The following is a 23,806-nucleotide window of genomic DNA, read 5'->3' as shown; positions in this document are numbered from 1 at the left end:
CTTTTATGGTTTCTAATGAAGCGTTGCAAATTTGTGGGTGCTTGGCTTTGTGGTGGTGCACAATGCTCTGCTGTTGTGTAACTCTGTGCAAAACCTGCGGTCGCGCTCAGGTCACTGCGGGCATTTAAAAAAAAAAAAAAAGGATTTAAAAAAAACTCGGACTTCTATCTTTATTTTCTCTGCCATTGTGACGCGGCGCTTTTTTAACATCTTGAATGAACACGTTAAAACAATGAGCTGCTGGGTCCGCTTATAAAACCTGTCGGGGGGGTTGAATGGTGGGAAATGAACCACACCTCCAAAGAACCAAACAATCCTATGGCGGGCCCATCACTTGAACGGCCTTTGAGTAAATAAACAGCACGGGCTTGAGCTTGAAACTCAGATGTACACATTCCTTTTTATCACAAAGATGTTTGCCAAACGGGGAGGAATTCCCCGGTGGTCCACGAGCCATAGCTTGGGAATCTGCAAAATTGAAATATGAATCGAGATGAGTGCTCCGATACCAACACACTGATACTGATACCAGGTAAGTGCCATATAAGATCCTTTAAAAGTCTTCATTTTAATTTCCCTTAATAAATCCTTAAATTCCACCAAGTATCGCCACATTTCAGCACTTGGAGCTTGGAGTTCTTTCTCTGCCGCCTTTCTCTCCCAGGAAACCAGGGATTAAGCCTGGTAGATAAATCCAGCTGTACTGTACCTTTAATGACCAACTGGCACGCATCTTTCACCTTCAGTGAAAAGGCCCTGACAACCCGGCTTGTATATCAACTCCCCCTCACGCCACCTTTGCCTTACACGTCTTGTCTCCGGGGCCTTTGCAAAGCACCGTGACTTAATGTGCGGTACCAGGCTCTGCTATGGTGCGGCCTCACTGTGGGATTTAATGGCGGCTAATGTAAAGTAGGTGGGAGCTGTGCATATATTGCAGACATGATCGATTGTTAGTAGATTACACGTTCTACACGTTGCCATCTTCCATGCAGCACCATTTACAAACAGTACCAGAAACATACACAGACGTGGATTATAGTCTTTACATTACAATTAAAAGTCAAACCAAAATAAAAACAAATAGACGTATATCCCAAAAAGTAGAATACATTAGTCTCTGTAAAGAAATCTAAAATGATAACAAAAGAAAATAATACATACATATACTGATTATACTGTGTAATACAGATCAATAACGTAATTTTAACTTGTCCAACTTACAATTTTTTTCTGAAACAAGACATAAAAAAATACACAAATAAATGTTGGACAAGCATATGTACAGTATATCCAGCCATCCACACATCTTCTCAGCATCACATTTTGGCCATGACTATATGCAAAAACAAAAAAAAGCAACTGGCTGTCATACAAGTAACTGTTGAGTTATTATCATGTTTTATTGTTGCGATATGTATGTGTATTCTATTCACGAGCACGCCCACGCTTGAATTGCCTCCATTCAAACACACCTGTTATTTATCCTTGGTGTGTTATTTGTACTACAACCAGATTGTAATTTGAAGGCTGTTGCGACCTCGTGCTGACATGACTCACTGCATGCAGCCTGCTTTGTTTTATTTAATTCTGGCAAAAGTGCTTTCCATTCGTACACACATCTTATCCAAGAGATTTGGCAGAAAAATTCAAAGAGATAAAAGACGTCAGTGAGTGTGGGGACAGTGTGGCGCTGTTACATCAGCCAGCACAAAAAAAGTAATGTAACGATACTTAGTTCACACATTCGCACTCTAGCTACCAGCTAGTTAGCTTTTCAGCTAGCATGAGAAGCAGAGATGTCTAAAGTTATTTGTCCACAAAAAACTCCAGCTAAAAGTCCTATTTGAGCAACAGGAATGGAAATTTCAAATAAAACCAGTTTGTGGCTATTGAGCTACTTTCAGGCGTTCAAAGTCGGAGGCACCATTGCCAACAAGTAGGCACTATTTGGCTGATTCAGTTGATATTTTCTTTCTTTCTTTCTTCCTCATGAATGGACATTTTGTGGTGAGGTCAAAATTCGCCGCCAAAAACCTAAGGGGTGGAGTTGTCGGGGACAAGGACTGGGATTCATAAGCATTTTTTCCCCAAAAAATCATTTACCCGCTGTGGGATAATGTCTCTTTGTTGTGCAGCGTGTGAATTGCGTCGGGCATACCGTGAAATAACACTGACGCAGTTCATCATATGAACGTACGCATAATTTTGACAAAATGAAGAAAAAGTCTTTTTTTTTTTTTTTAAATAACAACAAAAATCCTACTTTAGGATCCGATTGAAAATGGAAAGAACGAATGATCCACGATTGTTCACTGGGTTGACGTGCAAAATCCTGCGCTGCTGTAAAAGAAAAGGCGTCAGTGTCGCTCTGCCGAGCAAACACAAAAAAAAAACAGCGCTTGAACCGTTTTACCCTTTTCTTCCAGACAAATTACTCCAACTGTTATTTTCCCCCCACCCGATGATTCTCTTCTGCATTGCTCTTGTTTGAACAGATGCCGGACCCCCCTGCCCCCCCCCATCCTATGGAGTACAATGAGGTAACACTCAGTGGCAGTGAGAGTTCAGCGCCCAGTCGGTTTCTTTCCGAGAGAGAGAGACACATCAAAAACCGCCCTGTGTGTCACTTCCTGCACCAAAACTAAATGGAGGACATTAATTTAAGAATGGCTCTTATGCAAGAGGCAGCGACCGCACTCACCTTTTGGATGTTTACTTTAAAGGCAACAAATTTGACAGTACTAACAAATTTAACAATTAACAATTTTATATCTTTCGAGGGAGAAGACAAAGACGTCAAGACTATCAATAATGTTAATGCTAATGTTTTGACTCGTTGCTAATGTTTTGACAGCCGCTATGGGCCTTATGTGACATGACAACCTTTCCCTGCAAAAAGTCAAACCAACCCTAGACTATTTTACTGAACGCTTTGTTGAAGTCAACTTGCTATATGTTGAAGCATCTCATGTGTGTGGTTTCGTTCTACGAATGAAGCTGAGATGAGCAGCTGGTGTTGTCTGTAAATAAGCTTTGCTGTTGGCCTCCCACAAGTGTCCAGTGTCCCGTTTCCTCGTCACAGGCAGACAAGATATTCCGAGTTCCACGATGCAAAGGGGTCATGTAAAATCCCGGCAATGTCACCCCTGACCTAAAAGATCCAGACAGTTGTCATGTCTGGTCAAATTGACTCTTTTAAAATGATCAAAAAAAGGTTGTTTTTTTAAAAAACAATATTGCAAACTTCGTTTTAGATACATTAAAATAGTGTTTTTATTTTTTTGTTCTCCATTTTCCCACCTTTTTCCAACAGCACCAGTTTGTGAAAAGGGGGAGAAAATATCAGCTTTTACAAGCAGTGTAAACATTTATTGCGTGGTGAGAAGAAAATGCCAGATCACGTAAGGTGTATTGTTATTCTGGAAACTGAAGGATTTGCTAGATGGCCATCAGGAGTCTTCCTGAATTACACTTTCCAGGCATTTTGGGAAGTCAGGACGGTTGACATCTCTGTTATCACAAAATGTCAACCAAAATGAAAAGTAATTTCCTTGATCCGCACCTACATTTACCCACATGTACTTTAGCTCGTGCATCCTTCCCCAAAACGTCACAAAAGTTCTGCTGAATAGCCTACAAACAAAAAAGAGAACATAATGTCAAAAAACAGAATCCTGTCTCTACACCCAATTTTAACTGGTTGTACCTTGGCCTATGTCGCATCCTTCACATCAGCTAACAAAGGGCCACAATGTCAACGCAAAAAATAACCAGATTGAAAACAAATGATATCCTCGATCCGCAACTAAATTTAAAAGGTTGCACCTTGGCTGGTGTCACATCCTTCCACAAACCGTCACTGAAGTCCTTACGAATTGCCAACAACCAGCGATGAGAGCATAATGTCAACCAAAATCATAATACAACCACATTAAAAATAAAAAACAATTTCCTGGATGTCTACCTAAATTTAACTAAGAGTACCTTGGCCGATGTCGCATCCTTCTAAAAAACGTCACTGAAGTTCTATTTAATCGCTAACAACCAGCGATGAGAACATAATGTCAGCCAAAATCATAATGGCAACCAAATTGGAAATAAAAAACAATTTCCTGGATGCGTACCTAAATTTAAGTGGGTTTACTTTGGCAATACTGCATCCTTCCAAAAACGTCACTCAAGTAAATTGCTAACAAACCGCAATGAAAACTTATTGTCAACAAAATCATAATACCGGGTTTAAATGCTGTCGTTTCGACCAAATACCTCTGGTCAACTGTTTACATGTGATGATCTGTCATTTACTACGACATTAATCAGAACACCCGTTATACAGCCGTGTGACACGTGATAATGATGTAAACATATTTAGCACAATAGCTGCAACTGTTTTTATTAAAGCAACAGTGTGATAAAAACAAGTTAGTAGTTCAAGTAGTAGTTTAAAACCACAATTATTATTATTACATCAATTAACTGTCATGTCCTCAGCCGTTTATTGAACAGAACAATGAAATAAAAAAATAAAATAAAATTTCAAGCAATTTAACCACCTGACATTACACACTAGGCCACACCCCTTAAATGCACACATTCAACACAAGAACATGACAGTATGCACACTAATTGCACCTATGTCACCACATTCTCTTCATTACATTTTCATTACTTGTTAAAAAAAAACCAAAAAATAGATGTTCTAATTTGATGGCACTTTGATCGGGCAAATTGATTTGAGATACCATACAAGTTAGTTCAGTTAATGAATGAATTAAACTTTGCTCAAAACGGGGTTGAAGTCCTATAACAAAAAGTGCAACTAATTCGGCACTCATCACTGCTGTTCAAATCCAGCCCAATATTTAATGGTGGGGGGTAATTTAGGATACACAAACGTGTGCTTTGTGCATTATTAGTCTACATGTATTGACCAAACTGCAGTTTCTCTTCTCCGTTATCGGTTGCTGGTCTCCTCGATGCTCACCATTGACTCACTGCTGGATACCTCACCAGCGGCTCCCCCTTTAAATATCAACCCCGCCCCAAAATCAGTCGATCAAATTCGACATCGTGCCCACCGGCTTCTAACCAATCAGCGAGCGGAGGGGCTAGTGTCGAGACAGTGGTCCGTGCGAACTTAAACCAATAAGAGGCCGAGTTTGACGCAAGGGGAGAGGGAGGTGTGGGGAGGTGTGGGGAGAGGGGGTGCGTGACGTCAAGACCGTTTTCATTTCGAAGCGTAACTTTTTTGGAAGAAAAATGGAACAAAAGAAGCATTGTAAGAATTTAAGATGATTGAAAAGAATATTTGCAAATTACATGTCGAAATAAAAATCATTTAAAGTCACGTCATGATGCCGCTTATTCACAAATTCTACAATAAATGCTAACTGTTTTTTTTTTTTTTTTTTAACCAGGAACCAGTATAAATTTGCCAAATGGAGTGTTTTAAAGGATTGACGACTGAAGGCGGGTCGGGCGCGCCAGTAGTTGTGATTGTCATAGACGAGTGGCATCCTTTTTAAATAGTAGCCAGTGGGTGTGTGGATTTTTTTTTTCACTACACGACGCCCCGCCCGGCTCAGCCTCCGAAAACGCGGCGCTCCGCCTCACCGGCTTCATTCCAGTAGAGAGGGGGAACTAAAGAGGGGCAGGGAGGCAACGCGGCGGCTCCTCCTCGTCAACAACCGGCTTCAAAAAGCCACTTCACCCGGCTAAAATCGCCACCTTCGCCCCGGAGCCTTACACAGAAACTGTCGGGAGTGGAAAGAGAAAGAAAACCTCTCTGAGAAGTAGACCCGAGGGGACGAATCGAACGCAGGGACGCCCTCCCCCCAAAAGGCTTCCAAAGCAACATTTTTCCACAGTTTTTGTGTCTTTTCTGTCATTATGACTCGGAGATCGTGTGCCATTTACGCCACCGGCATCGTGTGTGCCCACCTCCTAATCGTGGGGATCGCCCTCGTGGTGGCTCAAGTCTTCCAGACCACAATTCACAACCGCTTGAAAAAGGTGAGCTCAGTTTGACCTTCTTTTAAAGTCCAGAATGCCACTAAAAATGCTCGACTGGAAAACATCAGACCGGCTGATGCAGCATGACCCACTGACACATTCCCGGATACGATGCTATGATCCTGTCTTCCCATTTACGCAACTTCGTTTCATTTTTTTTATTTTATTTTTTTATTTCAAACATGTGAAAAAAGAATAAGATTATTGCACACAATGAAAAGACATGACAAAATACATGCATATACACATATACACATACCGACATACATACATATACACATATATATATACATATAAAAATATACATATACATATATATACATATACACGTACACATGCCTACAAGCGTAGCAATAAAGATATAACCGCAAAAGAACCATAAGTCACATTCACATGTCTGAAAAGGAGTAGGAAGAAGTATAACTTATTTAATCCCACCCCCTTTTAATAATCCCTAAATACCCAGCCATAAATCATTTTGCCTCAGTTATCCCAACAAAATACTAAATTACTAAATTATCTCCTACCTGCTGCTCGCTTAACACTAAACATGTCTCTACACAATTAATACATACGTATATTTCACACACAGACACTTAACGTACATACACACCTCAAATACAACACAAAGATACCTGAATGGTAGAAATAAACAAAATAAAACAAAAAATAAAAAACAGCCTGAACAAAACAATGACAAACAGACAAACAAACCAACAAAGAAACGTAAATCAATAATTACTAAGCACCCCATGATACTCATACACCCTCATTCTGTACCTTGTAAAAATAATTTCTTCTTATATCTTTTTTAAACTGATAGATGCTTGAACATTCCCTGAGCGGTTTCCTCCAAAGTATTCCATAACTTAACTCCACATATTGAAATACAGAATGTTTTTTTTGTTGTGCGTGCCTTCCTTATCCTGTAATTAAATGTCCCCCTTAAATTATAACCCCCTTCCCTCCCAATGAAAAGATTCTGAATATTAGTTGGCAACAGATTATTTTTTGCTTTGTAAAGTATTTGTGCTGTCCGGAATTCCACTATATCACTGAGTTTGATGAGTTTTGACTCTAAGAATAATGAATTTGTATGATCCCTGTATCCTGCCCCATGAATGATCCGTATTGCTTTTTTTTGTAAAATAATAAGTGGATATATTGTGCTTATGTAATTATTACCCCAGATTTCTACACAATACATGAAATATGGAAGAACTAGTGTATTATAAAGGATGCGAAGTGTTGTATGATCCAGAGCCTGTTTTGCTCTATTTAATACTGCGATGCACCTTGAGATTTTAGTTTGTACATGTTTAACTTGTGATTTCCAACTGATCTTATCATCTATTGTCACCCCTAAAAATTTAATCTCATTCACTCTTTCAATAATAACCCCATCCAGCTTTATCTCTAGTTTCAAATTAGTTCTGTGATTACCAAAAAGTATTACTCTTGTTTTGCTTAGGTTTAAGGATAATTTATTGCTGTCCAACCATACCTTTAATTTACTTAATTCATTATTTATTAGTGTTGTTAAGGTGTGTAAATCACTACCAGAACAAAAAATATTTGTGTCATCTGCAAACAAAACCATCTTCAAAATATGTGATACCTTGCATATATCATTTATATATAATATAAAAAGTTTAGGGCCCAACACTGACCCCTGAGAGACGCCACAACTAATGTCCAACCACGTTGAACAAGTGTCACCCAACTTCACAAACTGCTTCCTTTTTGTGAAATAGCTCTTGATCCATTCTAACGGTTTCCCCCTGATGCCATACCGATGTAATTTATTGAATAATATTTCATGATTTATTGTGTCAAATGCCTTTCTTAGATCAATGAATATCCCAACTGTATATTGTTTTAGGTCTATTGCGTTAGTAATTTCCTCCACTGAGTCAATTAGTGCCAGTGATGTTGCTCTGTTGGATCTAAATCCATATTGACTTTCAGTGAGTATTTTATATTTATCTATAAATTTGTCCAGTCGTTTATTGAAAAGTTTTTCCAGTATTTTAGAAAATTGTGATAGTAATGATACAGGTCTGTAGTTTGTGAAGTGGTGTTTGTTCCCGGTTTTATACAAAGGTATGATTTTCGCTATTTTCATTTTATCTGGAAATATACCGGTCTGAAATGATAGGTTACAGATGTATGTTAATGGTTTAGAGATCCCCTCAATCACTCGTTTTACGGTAATCATATCAATGTCATCACAGTCTTTGGATGTCTTGTTTGTGCATTGGGAGACTATCTTTATAATTTCTTTCTCATCCGCTGCATTGAGGAACATTGAGCTCAGATTCCTATCTATTAAACTATTACACTGCTCCTCAGTTGTTACTGAATCTGGTATTTGTTTGGCCAGATCAGGTCCCGTATTTACAAAGAATGTATTGAAGTTATAAGCCACTTCTTGCATATCATACTTCTCAGTATTCCCGATAAAAAAATATTTAGGATAATAAATTTTTTTAGAGCCATTTTTTATTACAGTATTCATTATATTCCATATTTCTTTGGTGTTATTTTTATTATCATTTAATATTTTACTATAGTATTCTTTTCTAGCAGCTCTTTTAATATTAGTTAGTTTATTCTTATATTGTTTATATTTATTTTCTGACTCTTTAGTTCTCTGTCTTATAAATTCTCTGTAAAGTGTATTTTTCTTTTACAGGCATTTTGTAAGCCCTTTGTGATCCAGGGATGATCTACATACTTTAGTTTCCTATTATTTACTTTTACAGGACAGTATTTGTCATATAACCTTTTGAAAATTTTTAAGAATTCCTCATATGCACAGTTAATATTATTTTCATTGTATATAATATCCCAGTTTTGTGACATTAAACCATTTTTAAATGCGTTTATTGTTTCTTCTGTTTTAATTCTTCTGTATTCCTGTTTTTTGGCCGGTTGGATAATTTTATAGTTGTCATCAAAAACCATAAAAACTGGCAAATGGTCACTGATGTCGCTGACTAATAACCCACTTATGGTGTTGTTTAAAATGTCATTTGTGAATATATTATCAATAAGAGTGGCACAGTGAGAAGTTATTCTGGTTGGTCTAGTGATTTTTGGATACAAGTTCATGCTATATATTGTGTTAACAAAGTGTTCGGTCAGGTTGTGCTTGTTTGGATTGAGTAAATCAATGTTGAAGTCCCCACAGATGAAAATTGTTTTGCAACTGATTTTCGAAAACACCTCCTCCATCCATTCTGTGAACAGTTCAATGCTAGAACCTGGTGTCCGATATATACAGCTAATGATCACATTTTTCTTTTTTTCCTTGAGTATTTCAATTGTCATGCATTCCAATATGTTGTTAACTACCATTGACATATCCTTTATCACCCTGACGTTTAATGTCTTTTCCACATAGATCGCAACTCCTCCTCCACCTTTGTTTTGTCGATCTATGTGTATAAAGTCATATCCCTCCAGCTCAAAGTCCGCCCCTTTTACTGTGTTGATCCATGTTTCCGTTATTGCAATAATGTTGAATGGGCGAGCAAACTGATGAAGATAATCCTTAATGTTTGTAAAGTTGGCATACAGACTCCTACTGTTAATATGTATAATAGACAGTTTGCTATCTATATTGATTCTATTAAATTCTTCATCAGTATAATAACTACAGTTATTGTTGATTGAGTTAAAGAAGTTGTTATCCGGGTCTATATCATGTTCCATATCCAGTGAACTGTGGTCAGTGTATTGAAATGATTGGAGTTCCAGTTTGTCGTGTTCACTAATCCTCTGAGTTATGTTACTGTTATCTTCAGGTGTAGATGCTTGATTTCTTTCGATGTGTGTCATGGTTGTGAGTAGAGTTTACCTTACAGTCCTGCATGATGATCATTGGTATCTATCCAGCTCCTCAATACTCCTTACCATCAGCACTTTTGCTTCCTCCGGTGTTCCATTGAGCTTGATAAATATTTTACAGTTTGTAGTCCAGGTATGTTGAATTTTTTTCTGCTTCCTCAGGTAGCGTGCTTTTTTGGCAATATCAGCGTTGTGCTTGGTCAGGTGCTCATTGATGTAGACGTCGGTTCCTCTCAGCTTTCTTCCTTGTTTTAATAGTGCAATCTTGTGTTTTTTGTTGACAAACCGCATGATGACAGCGGGTTTGTCTCCGGGTCTCCTCTTGGGCAGAGGGTGGCAAGCTTCGATGTTGTCGCAGTCCAGCTGTATCCCCTTGGACTGCAGGAAAGTAGCCACCTGTTGCTCCGTGGAGCTAACATCCAGTTCATCGGGCTCACCTCCCTCGCCAGCGGCCAATGCCCGGGCGTATGACCGGGCTTTGGTATTGACTCCAGAGATGATCACGTCGTTGATTCTGGTATACTGCTCCAGGTCAGCAACCCTGCTTTCCAGGAAGGTGATTTTCTTTTCATTTTCCGCATTCTGGATGCGGAGAGCTTTGACCTCCTCGACCAGCTTGAGGATAGCTTTCTGCTCCAACCTGACAGCCGAGACTTCTTCAGTGAGGAAGTCCAACGCCTTTTTAATATCCTCGCCCTCCTCGACCGAAAAGAGGGGAGCCGTTGATGCCTTCTTCGGACCCATGTTTGGGACGCGCTTGTTGGTTTTTAGCAGTGAAGCAGTGTGTTGTAGCTTCGCGGCTAGTTAGCTCATCAACTCCGAACCAATGCAACATTAAAGCCTTCATAGCCTTTCCTATTTACAATCTCCAAAAATTGACTTTGCAGGACAAATTGCTCCCCTCAACCGTAACCACAACGATCCAGTATGTTGCTATTTCATTTTTGTCCCTACTGCTCATCTCAATGTGCATTGTTCCCTTTTTAGCTCAAGAAAATAGATACTGCTTTGCTCTCAAGATATAAAGGACTCAATTGGATGTTAAAACCAAAGCAGAGAATCTACAAAGCCTTTTTCATTCATTGCCATTCATTCATGTGCAGTGATTGTCTCTTGATGTATCGCAGGTTAAATTGACTCATCCATCTATCCATCCATGTGCATGAAATATTTTCAAAACTTGTGCAGAATGTGTTCTTCTACTCTTTTCATATGTATATTTTTTTGTCATCAAATGAGTGGGTGACCCACGACCCTAAAGTGGATAAGCAATGTTGAATGTTTGCAGTCTCCAGTGTCGTAGGTGGAGTTGAAACGTCAAATTGTAAAACAAAACATCTTTTATTGTTTCTTTGTATTTTAATAGTATGTTCAATTTGCATGGTATGTTATATGTTAACAGGGCAAAATATCTGATTTTAAACACATAACTGGCTCATGGGGGGAAAAAAAAAAAAGAAGTTTTCTGAAACTGAATCGTCACTGATGGCGTTGCAGGTCATCTGATTGACTTCAGTGCAGGGAGTGTAGGTTGAATATTTGCAGTGTGACTGTCCGTCAATATGTGCGCTGCTGTCACTGATTGGCGACCAGTCCAGGGTGTAGACCACCCTTGCAACTCTGAGGAGAAGAAATGGCATTGAAAATGGACAGATGAATCTGAACAAACACAACAGATGTTGGGGGAATCCTGCCCTGTAGGTTAACAAGCTTTTTTTTTTTTAGGAACATGAACAAATGCATTGGTGGGTGTTGCAATGTGTCCGCTTGCAGTGACAGCAGCAAGAAGAGGGCGGGAGGAGGTTGTCTGTGTTTGGATGGAGGATGGGGGAAGGGAGTTGACGGGTGAAACTTGCTTACCTTCAAGCCTCGAGTTGTGTTTACGCTGAGTTGTCTTGTTTTTATTTAGCCAGTGGCCGCTTTTTACACTCTTTGTCATTCCCAGCTGTTGGAGTGGCTTGTTAGCTTCTGAAGCTAACAAGGCATGTTTGTTTCTTTTCATGCATCACCGTTGCTAACATTTTATGGAAAGAAATAATAAGATAGCAGGTTCATCATAACCTTTTTTTTTATTTGTTTTGTTAAAAAAAAAAAGAACAATCAAACAGACCAACGGAGGCGTTTAATCATCAAAACATTTTTAAAAAGACATCACAACATCGTTACTTACTGTCAGGTGAGTAGTTAATACAAATATGACTTAAAATTTAAATCATACAAAATAATCAATATAAAGATAAGAATAGAAATGATGAGGCAATGGAAAAAGTGAATCTATTCTCTTGTTTTATCAATGCCTATATATTTTCAAATTTCCACACAACGCACCCTCACGGGAGCGGTGAAATTGGCATTGTGGCGATTCAGCAGCTCAATCGGGGGCAGCAGCTGACGCGCTATATGTTGCAGCCCGGCACACCCGCCGCCACCTTTAACCTTTTGGGAATTGTTGGCATTCCTCTTGCTGACATGAATCAGCAGCGAGCATTTTCGGGGGCACCGTGCCAACTCATCTGGACTACTTAGGGAGGAAGCCAGCCAGCCAGCCAGCCAGCCAGCTAGCTTCCCTCTGCTCCTTGGTGTTGTAAATTAATTTTCCCCATTGACAATCTCTAAATGAGAAATTAGCAGGGGGTAACTGCTAATCCTCAACTGCCTCAAGGAAGAAAAAACAAGCCTAATTGCAGATTTGCTTGAAAGTTGTAGTTCAGGATAAGATAAGCAGCGTGCGCAGTAAAATAATATAAATTATGTTGTATCGTTTTTAAAAATTGTTAGCCAAAGTGAGCTTGACTTTAATCTCAAGACTCAAAACTGCAACTTAATTTTCTCAACATTTTTTTTCATGACTGTTCTCATATAATTCAGACTTTTTGATCAGCTTTTGAAATTCTTGTGCGCTTTTTTTGGCGCTATACGCCGTAGTTCTGTTTAATTGGCGTCGTGATTATTCAATTCAACTTCATAAAACGGTTAAGAAAGTTCAAATTAAGGATGAGAGGTCCTTGTAAAATAAGGGGGGAAAAAAATCTCATTACGAGCTCCCTGGATTGAAAAGTTTGAGAATCCTAGCTCTAGGGCGTGGAAGGAAATATAAATCATGTGAGGAATTTCTTGCCTTCTTCAAGCCCTGGGGGCAGGACTTTTTTTTCATTCTTTTTTCACTGCGCTGGAACCAGTAAACTGCAAACACAGACTGATCGGAGGATGACGGATTGAGCGTGAAAGCGTTTGAAAAGTGAGACACGCCGGGTTCCGTCCGGGGTACTTGAACTTCATTTTTCTCATCACATATGGTCTCAGTGCCGACTATTTGTTTACAGTGTACTAAGCTATTTGTTTAAGGGCTGGTCCTCATCAACCTCCGCGCATGTCCTTGGACTGTGTTTCTCCTGATAAACTAGATCCAAATAACAGTCCAAAAGCATCAAAGCAACCTTGGGGTGAAAAAAAAAATCCAAGGAGTCGTGCTTTTTTTCTTTCATAAAAGGAAGAAGTTACTTTTGAAAGTGCGTGACATCGTCCTGATTTCACTTCCACGTTTATAATGTGACAATGCGGAGAGGTGAATCGGGTTATTTTTGAAGAAAAAAGAATTTGGAAAAAAGGTCTAAAATTACAAAATTTACCAACAAAAAATATTTGCTTATTTTTGAAGAAAAAAGGTTTTTGGAAAAAAGGTCTAAAATCACAAGAAAAACTACAAATTTTTCCGAAAGTAGGGATTCTTTGTATTTTTTTTAAATAAGTCTAATTCTGAACCCAAATCTATGTAGTATTTTTTTGCATAGTAACATACTTATATCATATTTACGATGACTAAAGCTTAATGAAAGTATTGCTTGGAAAATCTTGTATGCCTTCCAAGGCCAAATGCTATTATTCCTAGAAACAAAAAAATAACTTACAGGTACAGGAAACCTGTCGGCAAAGTTTGCTTGCCGTGAGCTCCACTGTGCTTTCACGGGAAGCCAGGTGTTGGCGCGAGGATGCGAGCGACCCAACAAATAACCACACCGGCCATAAACATCTGCCAAGGTCGCAAAGTCTCTTGACAGGAAGCGGCGGCCGCGTCTTGACGGCGAGTGCGTGTTGGAGACAATGCGCGGCTCGTCCATCCCCTCAATGGTTAACCTGAAGCAGACGGAGGCTTTTGAGCAAACTTGAAACGAGAGGAAGTGTTGTTACTTACGTGCTTAAAAATAACCTATCCACTGGTGGTGGGAAAAGTGCAAGTACTTTTACCTTACTTGAGTAGATTTTCTTTTTTTTTTAACTCATCTAATGTCGGCACGCTCGTCCTCTTGTTCGAGCTTGCCAGGACGCGCAAATACAGTTTCCATCTTGTGAAGCGTGTGTGCGAGTGCCCTCAGGAGGTCTGTATTAAGTGTTACTTTGTGTTTTAGGAAATAACGCTGACGGAGAAGAGTCAGATGTTCGAGTCGTGGAAGAACCCTCCCCCGCCCGTCTACATGGAGTACTACTTCTTCAACGTCACCAACCCGGAGGTGTTCTTAGCGGGAGGCCGGGCGGCCGTCCAGCAGATCGGACCTTACACCTACAGGTAATGCGACACCCCCCTCCGGACCCCCGATGCGCCTCCTGGCGTCTAACCCGCGTCCTACCGTTTCCCCGCCCCAGGGAGTACCGGCCCAGGGAGAACGTCACCTTCCTGGAGAACGGCACCAAAGTGTACGCCCTCAACCCTAAAACCTTTGTCTTCATGCGGGAGAAGTCGGTGGGAGATCCCGAAGTGGACATCCTCAGGACCATCAACATCCCCTTAGTGGTGGGTGGCCGTTGGTTTATCTTTGCCGTTATGAACACAGTGGTTCTTTTACGGCTTATACTCCGAAAAATACGGTACTGTATATTTGACTTTTGCTTGACTGCGTCCTCCCAGGTGGTGATGAACGAGCTCAACTCGTACTCGTTCTTCCTGCGCAGCTTTATCTCCCTCTACATCAAAGGCCTGGGGGCCACGTTGTTTACCACGCGCACGGTGCACGAGTACCTGTGGGGCTTCAAGGACCCTATCCTCACCAAGATCCACTCCATGAAGCCGGACGTGGACGAGTACTTTGGGCTCATGTGGAAGGTGAGCGCCGAAGGCTCACGCAGTCGTGTCTTTTTGCAGACTTCCTGTTAGCCGGCGCGTGACGCAACTTCTGCAATGCTGCGGCGAGGTTGCCAGCCACTCAAATGAGACTCTTAGCTGACTTGGAATTAAAGCCGACCACCCAGGACACTACGTCGACAGGATTGAGACAAATTCCGCAAACATTTGATGACCGCTAGAGTCTCAATATTATTGTGCCCCCCCCCCCCAAATCAACGGACTGCGTTCCCCATCTCCAATTATGAGCGTTCCTTGTGCTCCGTTTGAGGCTTATTGTCCCCTACGAGGACGTGGCGTCGGCCAAACACAAAGCGCCGTTTCTTTTCACGGCTCATTAAAGCGTAGGGACGCAAACGCGTTCCGACTCAGTGCCTGGCCAGCATGCGGCGCTTCGTGTCTCAACCCGTCTCTCTCTCGCTCTCTCGTCTTGGCAGAAAAACGGAACCCACGAAGGGGAGTTTGTCTTCAACACCGGCGAGCAGGACTACATGGAGTACGGCAAAATCGACACGTGGAACGGACTCAAGTAAACGCTTTTTCTTTCATTATTTGGATCAGCTTTTGTTTTTTGGGGTTGTTTTTAAATAGTCCTTCTTAGGTCCACTCGGTCAGATATTCTCAGTATTTGCCCAGTTAGACAACTTTTGAGTTGTGTCCAGAGCAGGGGAACCCTTTGCTCCCTGGATTTGAATATTGCAAAATGAATGTTTGGCTATCCATTGCGACTTTGTACTTTAGATCCAGGTCGGTAGATTTGAGAACGCGCCAATGCATCAAGCATTGAATAGATTGTCCCATTTCCAGAGGCAAAAAAGAAAAAAAAGCGTTTTACAGCAAATTAGATAATAAAAACATATGACACACTTTATTGTACACATTAAAACGAGCGCAAAATGGAGCTCTACACCAAATTTAGCTACTTGTGTCAATCTGACTCGGAAATTCACTTTTGTCATTCAACTCGTGAAAACAAAGTGACCACGACGACTCATGTCAATCAGACAAGAAAAATGTTGATTTCCAAAGCTTTTTTTTTTTTTTTAACGTCAACATGTGACTCTTTCACGCAGTAACAGCTAACACCGCCGTTTGTTTTCTCCTCGCGACCAGGGAGATGACGTTCTGGTCATCCAACCAGAGCAACATGATCAACGGCACGGACGGCGCCGTCTTCCACCCGCTCATCAACAGGAACGAGCTGCTCTACATTTTCGCCGCCGATCTCTGCAGGTATGCGCGCACCGATATCGCGTCCTCGCCCGCCCTTGTTTACCGTCCAGGAAAAACACAGGATCGTGAATCACAGATAAAGACTGTCTCAGGGACTGATAAGTAGTTTGTGTACACTCCCCGGAAGCTAAACGATACACAGGAAACCGTTTTGAAGCCGAGATGAGCGCGCAGGGTTCACCCACTTTGTTTTTTCTGGCAGATCCATCCATCTGGCCTACGTGAAGGACGTGGAGGTGAAAGGCATCCAGGCGTACCGCTTCGCGCCCCCCGACGACGTGCTCATGAGCCCCGTGGATAACCCGGACAATGAGGGCTTCTGTGTGCCCGCCGGACAGTGTCTGGGCACCGGCGTGCTCAAAGTCAGCGTGTGTCGACAAGGTAAGAGGAGAAAAGGGATGACGGCTCACGGCAGGAAAAGCCAAGTGAAACTACACAAAGGCCAACTTCGGATGTTACCCCACATCTTCATTCATAGTCGAACTTATTCGACACTTTGGCCGTTATACAAAGTAACAGCAAAGGTCAGCAAAGTAATTTTCATCGGCGGAAATATACCTTCATTGTCAATCATTAGCTCAAAATAAGTTGTTCATTATCCCACGGCTGTTCACATTTACGACCTCAAAACAAAGTAACTGTGAGTTTTGAAATTGGCATCATTTCCCCACCTGATTTTGATCCCTTCTTATGAATCAAACTGAAACAACACGATTGAAAATTCATTCCATTTTACATCGAACCCGTGACGGTTCTCAGCAAATTTCGACACCCAGTTCCGATCCGCCCGCTTCAATCGGAATGTTTTTTGACACGAACCTCCACCCCGCTCATCATCCGAAGATGGCCCTGTGCAATCTGGTCCTTTCTGCTTGCTGTTTGACCGTCCGTGCGAGTGAATGTTTAACGGTGTGCTCGTGTCGCAATGATTGAACTATTTGACCGTGTTGAGTGAAGAGCCATTGCTGCGATAAGAGCACGAGGAGCATCCCAGACATACACTACACACGCTCACCTCTGGACTCTGCTGTTTGCATTCCTTCAACCATTCATCGGCCTTATCAGACACTTGTACTGCCAAGATTAGCGTATTGGATGGACTACTGTGCAAAACAAAAGCCCATTTAACAATGTAATTAGATCAACCAAAAAAAAAAACTAGATAGAGTTTTTTTTTTTTTTATCAGATTTTGCACCATTGCTCATTATTCAACTTTCGGCGGGCGTATTGACACTGAAAAGTTTCAGACCAGAACTAATTTATTGTAAAATGCAGTTTGGTTGTTTTCATTATAAAGGGAAATTTTGAAATATTTCTGGCCCTATAAAAAGTTTTTGCCCCCTGAACCTTCTAATTGGTTGTGACACTTCTGGCAAAATGTTTCCTCTTTGACCTCCTTGATGAGTTGTCTGCGTTGATGTGTTTTTGGAGTCATTTAGCTCGACTGGTTGCCCGCCCGCACGCGCCATTTTCTCCATTTGTGGAGATTGGCTTTGTTGTTGAGGTCACAAAGCCTTCGATAAGCCTTTGTCCTTGTTTTTGATTTTCTTCATGTTGTCATATGATGCTTTTCTTTTTGAAGAAAGTGTGAAGGGCGTTTTCCAATCTCAAAAGAATCAGCGCGGCCATTGTGGACTCTGGATGTTTACGATCACCATGTCAGCATGTCGTTAAAAGACGTGCCGGCACTATCAATAGCGCTCCATCAATTATAGTTCTCCTCGAGCACACGTTTCTTCTTATCTACAGGACCGTTTGGAGTTTAACAGCAGTCATTGACTTTTGTGCCCTCCCTCCAGGCGCTCCCATTGTGGTGTCTTTCCCGCACTTCTACCAGGCCGACCCAAAGTACATTAACGCCATCGAAGGCCTCAATCCAAACAAGGAGGACCACGAGACCTATCTGGACCTGCAGCCGGTACGGCGCGTTCTAGAACCTACAATGACAATCTCAGATGCGAACAACTGTGCTCGGAATTGACAATTACTTTTTTTAAGCAACTTGTGTGTGTGTGTGTGTGTGTGTGTGTGTACAGACCACAGGTGTTCCCATTCGGGCCTGCAAGCGCGCTCAGCTCAATGTCATCCTGAAGAGAGTGATGGGCTTCCCGTAAGTCCATTTGTAATTTTTTTTTTTTTCCCTTTAAACGTGCTAGCTAACATGCCACCTCCTGTCTCACAGGGAGACCAAGTACCTCAACGAAACCATTTTCCCCATCATGTACGTCAATGAGGTGAGCATGACCCCCCCCCCCCACAGACACACACAACATGCTAGAACATTTGAACTTCAACCTCCCTAACGGACACTTTTTTCCTCTGGTAGACGGCCACGGTCGATGACGACTCTGCTGCCCAGATGAGGATGCTGCTGCTTATTGTCACCCTGGTGTCTAACTTTCCTTTGCTCATCGTGGGCATGGGCCTCATCCTGCTGCTTGTCCTGGTGGTCCTGTTCTGCCGTAATCGCCAGAAGAAGGTGAGTTCACACGTAGACCCCCGAGCCTTAATAATGTGTTAGCTCGCAGTATCCCGACTAGATTTTTAGTGTTGTTATGCTAAACGAAACGCTAACTCTAGACTGTGTGGAAGATTTTAAGCCCCAAACTTGCCGCATGCTAACTAACGCATTGCATGCATCCTTCCCTTAACTGCAAAACCAACATGACCCGTTTTTTTCCCCGCAATTCTAAAGTTGCCTGTTGTTAGAGCATTTTTTTTAAAGACGCAATAGCACTGCTTTAGCTCGCTGTTTAGTTGAGAAAACATTTGTGTACTATTAGCGGAGCAACTGCTAGCAAAACAACTGTACCTCAAAGTCACATTTGTATTTTTAAGCAGCAAGTAATCACATTTTTAAAACAGTTAAGAACACAACCTATTAGCCTAGCGTCTACACGGCTAGCTTGTTTTTGCTTAACAAAGACTAACAATTGGTGTGCTGTCTGTCATTGTTTGAAAACTAAGCATGCTAAGCTAACAAAACCAACTTCACATACCAATGTTCGAATTTGTTGAAAACCGATCTCCAAATGCAGCTTTTTAAGGTGTCTCAGCATGATGGGAAATGTTGACAATGCTAAATTGCAATGTGAAGCATTTTTGTTGTTTGTTGTTGAATTAACCTGTTTGAATTTTCTGTAACGCTCCCCTTTTTTCCCTTTTTCTGTTTTAGAACGAAGTAAAACGCATTGATTTTACTGAGGCTTTTCATTCTTTTGCTGTAAGTCTTTTTTCCCATTTTTGTTGCCTTGTTTGCTGTTCCATGTTTTTGCATTTTGTTGGCTATCTTGAGTATCATTTTTCATTCCCAGTTGGATCTTAATTGTTTCTTCACACAGTGCATTTTCCTCATTTAGTCTGTTTACATTTCATCCCATAGTTACTTGTGTTCCATATTTACCGTATTTCCTCAAATGGTGCTACATCGTTTACTTGAGGGAGGGGGATAAATAGATCAAAAGATCTCTCTCCCTATGGATACTTTTTCATCCCAACCAGGAAACAGTAAGTTCCCTCTTCTGGCCGATCACATTTGACTTGGCTTGCTAACCAAAACCGGAGCTCGGAAACATTCTTTGTGGTTTTATATTTATCATGAGGCATTCAAATTTCCTAAATTTGTCCTTATTTGGTTTTACACTGCACATTCAATTGATTAAAAAAAAACAACAACTTCTTTTAGAATGCCTCTCTATAAATTCAGTAAATGCTCACTTCATGAGGAAATACGGTCGAATGAAGATGTCACTGTAAACATTTCAAGAAGTAATTTTCAATATGATGAAGTTTGGTCACCTGATTTTGTCTTGAGCTGTGAAGCTGATAGATATCCTATATATAAAACTTTTTCAAAGTCATATATATTTTTGAAACTGTAATTGTTTACGTGCTTTTTATTCTGCCGGTTAGCAATTTGGCGCCTTTGCCATCTGTTACTAATCTCCGTGCTTTGTCTTTGTTTTATTTTTTTCCCCCTTCTGGATCGCTCCGCTGCAGACGGCCAAAGACGAGACCGCGTACACGCAGGTCAGTGACAAGACGGACGAGTCGCCCGATGCTCCCGCTGGCCAGCCGCAAAAGAATGGTTCCTACATTGCCATGGATCCAGTGGAGGCCCAGAAGTGTTGATCCAGGATGGACCCCCTACCACCCACCCAACCCTCCCTCCCTTGCACTCCAAGCGAGGAGCTCTGGCGTGGCGGCTGAGGGAAGTGGGTGGGCTCGCTATTTCGCAGGGGTGGGTCCTCTCCCTGATCTCATCCCTCACTACGCTGCGTCCGAGTCAATCAGGAGAAGATTGCTCTTCCTCTCCTGGTTGGTTCCAAAGATGAAGGACTCGACCAAGTGTTGTTTTCCGCCCCCTCACACCCAAAATGGTCATCATTCTAACACGGATGCACCGTCCCACCAGTGGGAACCGCCTTGCCCTATTAAGTATTAGGTTAAAAAAACAAAAACAAAAAAAAAAACTGAGCCAAACAGTTTTGTCATTTTTGCCCTTGTTTCACACACTAGCTGGTTGTGAAAGTGTGTGTTCCACCACTCCTCCTCCTCCCCCTTCTAACACTAGACTTTTCCTAGCTGCTCCGTTTGTGCCCTTTCTATAGCTAGTCAAAGATTATGATTTTTTTTTTTGTCCAATGGGAAACCACAACAACAAAAAGACTTGCGGAACTTACAAGGGAGCCTCGAAGTCGCTTTCTTTGCCTTACCGCCAGGACGGTTTGCACGTCTACACTGTTACTCAAGCACAATTGGAGCCTCGTGCGGTCCTCGGCAAGTCTTTTCTTCAAGAGTCAAAGACACTGTTACAGACAGTGTTAGTGTGCAAAACGCAGCACTTGAATCACTTGTCTTATCATTTCAAAGCCCCCCCCCCCCCCCCCCCCCTCCAGACACACACACTTTTTGCCTGGAAAATGTGCCCCATGTGTATTTTTTTTGTCCTTGTTTTTGATGTTTCTACAGCAGTTGATCCAGCTGTACACGACATTTCACTTTTGTGTCTTTGCTGCTCAGAAGTGGCCAGCCAATAAGCTGTGGACGTTCCTCCGAGTCGTCTTCACGCTGCCATTCCAGTCAAACTTTCTGTGAGCTTAAAATCCAACGAGACGTACGTTTGTGACGTACGTTCAACAACAACACTGTGGTCATTTATTTAGTTTACTAAAAGGCCTTTTTTCCTTTGTGTGAAAAGTTTCCATCGATTTGGTGTGGTTCAGATTAACAATAATTGTTATGGATGGATGGATGTTAAATGAGCAACATCAACACTACGCAATATAAATTTTGTCAATATCCAGCACACTAATGGAAATAATTGCAAAAAGATTTGTTCAATTCCACTTGTAGCATTTTGTTAACACCCTAATCTACATCTTCACCAACGGTTTAGTTACGTTAACTGTCGGACCAACCATCTAGTGTACTTTGAAACCCCAAAATCATGTTAACTACTGAACCAAACCACCTGATGGAAACTTTATTTTTATTTTTTTTTATGTCATGTATGTGATACGACACGTGTCATCCACTTTGGGCTAGCTGGGTAAAGAACAAATCCTCGTCAGCAGTAGGGATATTTTTGGAAACTTTTGCAAAGGAAACTGTTGCAAAAAAATGCTTAGCAAACTGCTTGGGATACTTTTTTTTTTTTTTAGAACTTTAAGCCTGCTGGCAATCTAACGGTTTCAAAGAGTTTGGTTATTTTGTGACCAAGAGAAAAAATGCTTACTGTACCGAGGCAAATTCTTTTTAGGTCAGTGTTAAGGGCTCCAGTGCATTTTGCTTTCATTATGGGTTGGATCTGTTGTTTTGTTCCAACTGCAGGCAAGCTCAAAAAAGAACCCATAGTTAGGAATATTTTTTGGGGGAAAAAATTGAACCACTTTTTTGACGTTTGACTTCTTAAAAGTGTGACGGTTTGTTTACTTTTAGCACTTCTTTTGATTTTGCCAGCATGGTTAATTCCGACATTTTTATATTTTTAGGACCATTCACAATGCCACCATAACCTTTTTGGAGACCTTACTCACGACCTGTGACCAAAGACATCCCTGTGCCGCGAACCCTATATTTTTTTTCTCCCCCCTTCGCCTTGTGCCACCGTATTCGCTGCTGTGCCTTCTTGACATCAAGGCCGAAAAAGGAACACTTTGGCGTGGAATCTCAGTATTATTAGTTTTATTATGTAAGATAAAAGCAATACAGAGTTGTGTGGACAAATGAATGGTTTTTATAACAGGGCCGCGTATTTATGTTTGGGTGTTCCCCCTGGAATTGTCAGTTTTTTGGGTTTTTTTGTGTGTAGTTTTTGTCCAGTACCACTTGGGTCCAATTTGATTTCATTTATATTTTGAAGTTTGAACATTTTTGTCAAGTACCACTTGGGTCCAATTTGATTTCAATTATTTTTTGAAGTTTGAACAAAAAAAGTTGTGGGGAAAATAAAATATGTAGCTGATGCTAACATGCTAATATTGTCAAACTGGAGGGCTTTGATGGCCAGGCTGATTATCTTGATGTGACGAATAAGATGAATGACGCCCCCCCCCCCCTCCGCTTCCTTCCCCTCCTCCTCCTCCTCCTCCTCTCTCTCACTATTCAGGGACCAGCAGTCGTGCCATAAACCTACTCGGGGTCCCAACACGTTTCAATTTGCGCCTCTTTCCGTTACGGGCAACGTCACACTGGTTTGATGGTTGTTGTTTTTGGTTTTCCGAATGACAATCCCCCCCCCCCCCCCCTTTGGCAGGAGAGGTGAAAAAGAAAAATTCCAAGTACTACTCGTTTTGAGTTTTGATAATTTCCACTGCACACACCTTTCTTACAGAACTTTTGTAAACGTTTCTAGTGTATTTGCAAGAAAATAAAGCTTGCCATCAAGTACACAGTGGCCTGCTGCTCTTCATTTCTGACATATTTCATCTCGAAGTTCCTTTTGTTTTCATATGCAATAGTGTACACCACTTTATATTGTTTATGTATTTTATAGATTTCTTTAAATATACATTTTTCACTACAGAGTTTATTATTTTCTTTTAGTTGCATTTATTGGTTATACTGCCATGTCATTTGGTGCGCTTTGTCCGACATTGACTACATGATGACCCAGATAGTGAAAAGCACACATATTGCAAATTTGTTTGCATTGATGTAAGTGTGCAGAGTGAAAGGTTACTAGTCCAGCCGTAAGCTATTGCATCACGGGACACGTTTATGTTTGTCTTTTCTGGACTCTTCCATAAGCGTAGAAAGAAGAGCTCAACATCTGTTCATGTAAAAGTGTTCAAAAAATACTAAAATTAAATGACCTAAAGGTGCCCTTCACACGTGGCTTTTTTAAAAAGAACTTTATTTGTATATTATTTTGTTCAACTTCATGATCATGCTGTGCATAGTTCCATACATTTTGAATACTGCAGCTGAGAATGGCAATTTTTGTAAGGTCAATGACCTTGAAAGGAAAAAAGGAATTTGTTAGGAAAAAATACTTGCTCACATGCAAAGAGAAGATGAAGTCAGCAAAAAGAAGACAGCACAACAGGCCGCAAAAAGATGACAGTGAGTCAAAGTTGGCACTGGGG

The 23,806-nt window shown here is 41.1% G+C and overlaps 1 protein-coding gene and 2 long non-coding RNA genes across 4 annotated transcripts; 2 read left to right on the top strand and 1 right to left on the bottom strand.

The window, feature by feature from the left end:
- Nucleotides 1-426: 426 nt before the first annotated feature.
- LOC119126857 lies at nucleotides 427-3,012 on the top strand. Its single transcript, XR_005098718.1, has 2 exons — nucleotides 427-532; nucleotides 2,499-3,012. It is a non-coding gene; the product is annotated as an uncharacterized LOC119126857 (long non-coding RNA).
- A 2,605-nt stretch (nucleotides 3,013-5,617) lies between these two features.
- scarb2a (scavenger receptor class B, member 2a) lies at nucleotides 5,618-23,110 on the top strand. Of its 2 annotated transcripts, XM_037258358.1 has the most exons (13): nucleotides 5,618-6,015; nucleotides 14,274-14,431; nucleotides 14,509-14,656; nucleotides 14,771-14,965; nucleotides 15,421-15,512; nucleotides 16,097-16,216; nucleotides 16,419-16,597; nucleotides 18,017-18,135; nucleotides 18,254-18,327; nucleotides 18,400-18,451; nucleotides 18,544-18,696; nucleotides 19,393-19,440; nucleotides 20,217-23,110. In XM_037258358.1, exons 1-13 carry the CDS (start codon nucleotides 5,893-5,895, stop codon nucleotides 20,346-20,348), a joined length of 1,593 nt encoding a protein of 530 aa, XP_037114253.1. In that variant the 5' UTR covers nucleotides 5,618-5,892; the 3' UTR covers nucleotides 20,349-23,110. The 2 variants fall into 2 exon arrangements, with proteins under 2 accessions (XP_037114253.1, XP_037114254.1); XM_037258359.1 differs by lacking the exon at nucleotides 19,393-19,440.
- Nucleotides 16,014-16,538, bottom strand: LOC119126868. The gene is made up of 2 exons (XR_005098720.1): nucleotides 16,402-16,538; nucleotides 16,014-16,250 (listed from the first exon to the last, which is right to left on the bottom strand). It is a non-coding gene; the product is annotated as an uncharacterized LOC119126868 (long non-coding RNA).
- Nucleotides 23,111-23,806: the final 696 nt, after the last annotated feature.

Source organism: Syngnathus acus, chromosome 9 (assembly GCF_901709675.1).
Source record: "Syngnathus acus chromosome 9, fSynAcu1.2, whole genome shotgun sequence".
NCBI classification, from domain to species: domain Eukaryota; kingdom Metazoa; phylum Chordata; class Actinopteri; order Syngnathiformes; family Syngnathidae; genus Syngnathus; species Syngnathus acus.
This window is presented reverse-complemented; position numbering and strand designations above follow the sequence as displayed.